General features: G+C 37.8%; 1 protein-coding gene across 1 annotated transcript in view; it reads right to left on the reverse strand.

Annotated features, from left to right (window-relative positions):
• Positions 1 to 979: 979 nt before the first annotated feature.
• Positions 980 to 7884, reverse strand: part of zgc:86896 (actin-related protein 2/3 complex subunit 1A) — a gene marked incomplete in the record, with an annotated part of 32916 nt that continues 26011 nt past the window's right edge. The window contains 2 exon segments of the mRNA XM_014020988.1: positions 980 to 1071; positions 6512 to 6602. Coding sequence (XP_013876442.1) covers positions 1066 to 1071; positions 6512 to 6602 — 97 coding nt within the window.

Consider the following 7884-nt stretch of genomic DNA (forward strand, 5'->3'; position numbering starts at 1 on the left):
CACAAAYACATATTTATAGAATAAACAYAAGCTAAACTGTGGAATGTCAGGTGTATATAAAAAAATCAGAAACATTTTACTGGTGGTGACATATAGAGACATTTTCTGCTCTCACTACATAACATGCAGGAGAGATTGCCAATCCAAGTGGAGACAGAGTGGTGTTGAAACGATTGCGCAATCTGGAGGCAGAACTTGATTTTTCCTCATAGTTCGTCTCATCTCATCCTGTATTTGAACAGGATATGAGGAAATTCAGCAATTTTGAATAAAAAAAATATCAAGTGTTTAAGGTGATTGAAAATGTGTTTATAGTACAAAGCATTATATAAATATGACAGTTTAATATTGTTTTTTCTTTTTAATTTCYATGAGACCACACGTCACTGGGTGGACGTGTTAAGGAGGTGAAATCCTAAACCCTTTTTCCAATTTTAACGTGAATACCCTCAAATGAAAGATGAAAGTCTGGACTTTATGTCCATGTCCAATATGTATAACTTGAATATGTTTTAACAAACACATGCAACAAATAAGTATAAMATTACCAGTGTTCCAAATGTTCAACAGTAAAATGAGTGAAAGTCACGACATAAATCCATTTACTTTTACAAAAACACGTTCACTTTTAATGATGGCATTTTCCATTTTATAAAAGGGCAAAAAAACATACAAAAAAACTGCCAAATGATCAAGTTACATAAAGTGTTTTTGATCCAGTTGAACCTCCAGAATTGACACCCAATGGGGACTTAAATCTGCAAAACAAGGAAACAAACATGTCAGAACAATTTGAAAAAAGCTAACTGATAGTGGGATCTATTTACAGGTACTGGTCATAAAATTAGAATATCATAAAAAAAGTTAATTTATTTCAATAATTCCATTCAAAAGGTAAAACTTTTGTATTGTATTCATTCATTACACACAGACTGATGTATTTCAAATGTTTATTTCTTTTCATTTTGNAAAAAAAAAAAAACATACAAAAAACTGCCAAATGATCAAGTTACATAAAGTGTTTTTGATCCAATTGAACCTCCAGAATTGACACCCACTGGGGACTTAAATCTGCAAAACAAGGAAACAAACATGTCAGAACAATTTGAAAAAGGTGAACTGATAGTGGGATCTATTTACAGGTTCAATAATTCCATTCAAAAGGTAAAACTTTTGTATTGTATTCATTCATTACACACAGACTGATGTATTTCAAATGTTTATTTCTTTTCATTTTGAAAATTATGACTGAAAACAAATGAAAATCTCAAACTCAGTATTTCAGAAAATTAGATTACTTAAGACCAATACATAAAAATGATTTTTTGATATGTTGGCCAAGTGAAAAGCATGAACATGAAAAGTATGAGCATGTACCGAACTCAATACTGAGCTGGGGCTCCTTTTGCCTAGATTACTGCAGCAATGCTGCGTGGCATGGAGTCGATCAGWCTGTGGCACTGCTCAGGAGTTATGAGAGCCCAGGTTGCTCCGATAGTAACTTACAGCTCCTTTGAATTGTTGGGTGTGGCATATTGCATCTTCCTCTTCACAATAATTTGCAGATTTTTTATGGGGTTAATAGAATAGAATAGAATAGAATAGAATAGAATAGAATAGAATAGAATAGAATAGAATAGAATAGCCTTCATTGTCATTATAATTTGCATCACAATGAAATTTTGCAGTTTAGAACACCCGTTTCAGGAGAAAGACACACATAAACATTAGGAAAACGGATGAACAAGTCTTGCGCAACCCAGTCGCACTACATTTGCAGCTTAGAAATACACACAATAGAAGAGGTTAAGTTAAAAAAAAGTTGCTCTGATTCTATGTTTACGCATAAACACAGAAGCATATGCTCAAAAATACCACTCGCTCAGTGCAAGACAGCTAAGGAGGTGTGTGTGTAAGGGTGGGGCTGGGGATCAGACACATGGTACGGGGTGGGATGCAGAGGAGCCAGTGACGTTTCAGGATAATWCTCCATGCTGAAATCAATCAGAGACCTCYAGAGTCCAAAACCAGTAGKTATCATTCAAGTTCAGTTCATCAGAGTTCAATTCTCTGTCACCACTAGTGTGGCCTTCGTACCAGTCCACCCACGGATGAGGAAATCGAGGAACAAGCCTTTGTTCTCATCTCATCCAGGGAAGTTTTGTTTACTGCTGAGCGCCAAGGTCAGCAGCTGCAGGGATCCAAAAGATAAACATAATTCAAAAAGAAATAAATAAGTAGGTCCTCTGGATGAGTTCTTATTTAGTGAAACATTTCATCTCTCCTCCAAGAGACTTCTTCAGTATGGTGAGTTTCAGGTGAACTTAGCTTTATAAGCACTGCCTCCACATGGTGGACAAACAGGTTAGTCACATGCAAAAGAGGGCCATCACCTAACAATAGAATTGATTAGCTCTATTGTTCATAGAGGGCCATGTGCCCCATCACCTGACTTATTGGTTTGGATGCTGTGGTTCTTAGGTGTTGTGTTATCTGTATGTAGTGAATGCAGGTGGGGTTCAACGTCCCCTTGTTTATATCTCTCTTTCCCTATTTGTGTTGGGTATGGCTGGGGCCCTGATTCACACCTTTTGCTCACAGAGGGCTGAGTCATACTTGCAATAACAGCATTGTCTGGGCACGAAGGCCTCCACCTCTGTTTAATGGTGGATGGTTTTTCTTCACAAAAAATGGCTTCCTTTACTCCTCTCTCAAACCAGCGTTCCTCTCTATCAAGGATGATAACATCTTCACCCCTGAAAGAGTGACCGCTGGCCTGTAGATGAGTGTAAACTTCAGAGTCCTGACCTGATGATGTAGCTCGTCTGTGCTGGCTCATTCTTTCGAACAGGGGCTGTTTTGTTTCCCCAATGTATAACTGACCACAGTCCTCCTGAYACTAAACAATATATACTATATTAYTCTGTTTTTGCCAGGAAACTGGATCTTTGGGGTGAACTAATCTTTGTCATAACGTGTTTTGGGGTTTGAAAGCCACTGGGATGTCACGTTTCACTAAAGAAGAACCCATCCAGAGCCTTGAATTTCTTGATGCTTTACAGTCTTAACTGCATCTCTGTAATGGCGGGGGRAAAAAGCCGAATGTTCCAAATTTCATCACCTCCTCACCTCCCTTTCCGTCTTAAACTTCACCCAGGTGTAATCCTACTCCTCACGGGCACACTGCTGAACTGTTCATCTCATCAGAATCACATCGAGTTTGCGACTTAATTCCCCCAGCATGTGAGTCTATGCGTTACCAGCACRGGAGATTCCATCCAAGGTTCCTGACAGCTTTTCACAGGCCCGAACTGCTGTCAGAATCGCTTTCATTTTCCGATAAGCCAGAACTCCTCCACAGCCAATCAGCAGGAATCCAATTATCATAAATCCAAATATGTACAAATCTTCCATGTCTTCAATGGAAMGCGGCACCAAACAGATTAGGTTCCAAGCCCCCCAAGAACCAGAGACCCTTCCAGCTGCCACCATTCCATTGGGACAGCTGCGCTCCCCATGCTCCAATCTCAATGTTGAAAAAATAGAGTCGATTGCATTCAGAGACCAGTTGACCAAAYCCATAATTCCTTTTGATTTTGGATGATAGGTRGAAGAAAGGCTTGAAAAAGCTGCGAAGCAGGAAGGAGGTACAGGTTAGGGAGAGAGAGCAAAAGCGTCYGACTCCTCTGAAGGCCAAGCAGAAAAGAAGGCAGTGGTTCTCAATTATTTTTCTGTCATGCCCCCCTAGGGATTTTTAAAATGTTCCCRACCCCCCTTGAAGTGAAATACTGTTGAGAACCTGATAATAATTATTTATTTATTGCAAGTCTTTCTTCATTTTCAACCATAGTTCAAGTAAACCCGGGCACTATGTAGGCTTCATCATATTTCCAGAATTTTTTTTCTGAGAGCTATCATCGATTGCTATACTTGATTCTTGCATTTCTGTCATTTTTCTTTTAGTTGATACATATTTCTCCATCTCTTCTCACATTTCCTCCTCTATCAGTTCTGTCTGTGTACTGCTGTCTGCGGGCTGGCGCCTGCAGCCTGTGTTGATGACTTCTACCAGATCAAATGGGCAGCCTGTTMATTAGTTTGATCACCGCTGCCACCTAGTGGCTGAAGACAGTAAAAGATAATGAATTATTGGATACTGAAGTCCACCAGCATCTTAATATACAAGTTTCAGTTTTTAAATGAAATTACTGAAATAAACTTTTTCAGGATATTCTATTTCTATGACCAACACCTGCAGTCACTTCATACCTGTTAAACTGGCTTAAAGTGACAGTCTATTAATATTGTAAGTGATGTTTTATCAAACTGAGGAGTGTGGTGTCTGTAGTTTCAAGCAGTGAGTAATGTTCTCTATATTGAAAAACTAAACAACCTCTCCAGAGACTCATGTCTCAACACAGGAGTGCCAGGAAACTGTAGAGGACCAACATATTCATATTTTTACTGAAAAAGACATGGTTTGWAAAGGAGGTAAATGAAGCCATTCACATCAAACAGGGGAAAAAAGTTAAGGTTTCAGATACAAATTTTCTTGAAACTTACAGTGCAGCGTTAAGCCTGATACTAGTGTTGGGCGGTATGACCCAAATTTTATATTGCAGTATTTTCAATATTTATACAATTTATTCATGGTATTTGACTGTATTTTTCTTTTCATCACAGCTCAGCTGATAATAAAATGTACAAATGTTGCTTACTGACCAGCAAACCACGGTCAGCTAAAGTTACTCTTTCTTCAACACAGAAATTATTGATTGATTTTTTTTTTTCTTATTCTGTTCCTCTGTCTGTGTTACTGTTTCCCTCCGCTACACGTCTTTTCTTCCTTGCCTGGTTGTAGACAGTAGTCTAGGAGGAGGGTTGAGCAGAGATCATTATCAGGTCTTTCGTTTTATGTTATTTAATAAAGTTTAACAGGACAACTCGGCCTCTGTGCACTGTCAACTCTACCCCAAATTGAAACCACTTAACCCGGATACCCCCTGGACTTTCACAATAGAAGCATCTCCACACATCGGACAATATTACTTTGCGCATGAAATCTATGAACAGGTGTATATGACATTCAGCGATGGCAAAAATGGGAGAGTTTTTTTTAAATGTCAGTCAATATAAACAGCGAAATTGCCACCCGCCACCAGTTAAGGAGAAAGATGCTCCAACAATAATATTAGCTTGCTAATGCACATAGAGGTGCTGTGAATAAAAATGTCCCCCGTGAAACAGTTCACTGGCGGGCAGGATGTAACGTTCCGAACGTGTTTAGTCTATCAAAGTGGTATGTTGGTATTCAGAAAATTCATTCAAAAAACTGTTTTTGGTATKAATCTGTATACCACTCAACACTACCTGATACCCATTATTTTCTTTTTTTTTATTCACATCTTCCTGTATGTGACCAAATCATTTRTCAGGGTCTCCTCCCAGTCGTACATGTCTGGAAAACCATCCTTACCAGATGAACCACCACAACTGCTTCCTCTGGATGTGGAGGAGCAGCAGCTGTACTCTAAGTCCAACTATATTCTTCACCCCATGTTTAAGGGAGAACCAAGCTATTTTGCAGATAAAACTTATTTTGACAGCTTGTATCTGAGACCTTGTTCTTTCGGTCACCCAGTGTTGGTGACAATAGATGAGGGTAGTAACATGGACCAACCAATAAACAGAGCTTTTTCTTATAGCTGGCCTTTTCACTATCACAAAATACCATATTATATACTTGAATATTTACTTAGTTAATTTGAAAGAAAGTTCAAACGTAAGTTATGACAGAAAACTATTTAATACTGCAATATAAAGCTAAATATTTAATCACTTTAGGTCTGAGATATTCTATACTCAGTTTTGTTTAAATTGTAATAATGCATGCATAAATATGCAATAAYTATTATTTTATAAAGGCACTGAAGCCCCCTGAATTGTAATAAAATCAAAAAGTGCCTCATGATTATCTCTCCTCATACTTCATTAACTATTGATAGCTATTGTATCTAATTGATTATTACTTCAAAAATTAAAAGACTATCCCTTTAAGTTCTGACCCCTGGCTTTAACTCTAACCTTTAATTCACCCTAAACAAGGCTACAGGAACACAAGTGGATAATGAACATATGAGCATGAAATGACACTTGCTGAGTTAGAAATGAGAGCAGCTAAGTACGAGATATGGGTATTACATTCAATGTAAAAAAATTTTTGTAAAATTTCAAAACACAGTTGGGTAAATAACTCTTTTTTATTATTAAAATGTACTTAGTAATTACACAGACGTTTACTTAAGTGTTGAGTTCAATTATAAAGGAATGAATAAATTAATATAGTTGTTTTGGGTCAATGAACTGACCTGATGCCTCCAACTTTAGAGTGGAAAAATAAGGGTAGTAAAGATCGGAAAAACACATCATCCTCACTTCCCTCGCTCACATTCTACAAGTGTTTAAAAGTACAAATTACCCAGCAGTCTATTTGAAATCAAATTTGACATACCTTAAAGTTCCAGATCACCATAGCTCCATCAAGACCAACACTGCTGAACTTCTCCACTTTGTTTTTTTCCCCTGACACCACACACAGCTGCCTACGGAACACAGCACCAAGTAAAATTTTAAAATGCTTGAAAATACCTAATAACAATTATAATATGCAATAACATTTCCTAATGTTAAGGGTTTAATGCAGCTCCTTTCCTATGTCCTAAACTCCACCATCTTCACCCAAATTTTGATGTTTTAACTGTAAAAGGGTGGCCCCTCAAGTTCTATCCAAACCTGTGAAATCGGCTCTCACTGACGCAGTTGTGTGACAAAAATTGTGTCATTTTGTTCTCAGCCTCGTGTCGCCCACCCCTTTTTGGCTCAGGCCCAGACCAAAGTTTTCACTCCCCTCTCGGCATACAAAATTATTGTGCTATTGGTTAAAAGTTTGTGGGCATGTTTGTTTACACTGAAAAGGTGGCATATTGCTTCAACTACTCTGCTTCTGGAAGCCAACTGTTGTACTCACAAGTACACATTTATAAAGGTAATGAAATGGCCAAAAACTCATGGATGGAAAGATCACAGACGTTGTGCATGGAGGAAACAGTCTGCCAAGATATCTTGCACTTTAACAGTGACAAATTTGTGGCCTAAATAAGTAGGATATCAGAGTGGTAACACTGGCAGGAAGTACACCATGATGTGATGTGATGTGTACTGCTGTGGGAGGGTTCTCCCAGGAGCTTTGCACTGTGTCTCATTGGCCTATGGAAGGTGTGTACCTAAATGAATCTCCCRCCACCATATGACCAAGAGTCGACTAATCGACTGCCAATCAACCACATCGGGCCCTTAAAGAGAACCAAGATAAAAGAAAAAATTAAAGCTGCCAATATTGGCTTATAGACACCATGGCAACCACAAACTATGTGTGTGTCAGTCCCTAACTGCAAAGTTATTAAGAGGCAGAGAAAAATTCTAATCAAAATAAAGTCTCACACAAAGAGTCAATGAATGAAGAGTTTCAGTCAAACCTTRGAATATCTACAACTGTGAGTGGTTGTAAACTCTGTCAAAGAAGAGTAGAAAGTAAGCCTCAAACAAATGGTCAGAAAATTTTGAAATCCCATAAAAATAAATTCCTAAACTGTAAGTGGCAGAATCATCTGGTCCACACTTGAAATTCAAAAATRTTACATTCTAGGAGAGATTAGAATTTAAAAAGACCCTGAAGAATATTTTAAGTTAAAGGGCCAATATTATGTGTTTCTCGGGCATACATTTAAATACTATACCACAATAAAGTATCTATGTCACCTTTAGCTGTTATTAAAATGCTGTTTTTATGTTTAAATAGAAAATAAACATATTCTCATCACTTCC

The sequence above is a fragment of the Austrofundulus limnaeus genome, unplaced genomic scaffold (genome assembly GCF_001266775.1).
Source record: "Austrofundulus limnaeus strain Quisiro unplaced genomic scaffold, Austrofundulus_limnaeus-1.0 Scaffold274, whole genome shotgun sequence".
NCBI classification, from domain to species: domain Eukaryota; kingdom Metazoa; phylum Chordata; class Actinopteri; order Cyprinodontiformes; family Rivulidae; genus Austrofundulus; species Austrofundulus limnaeus.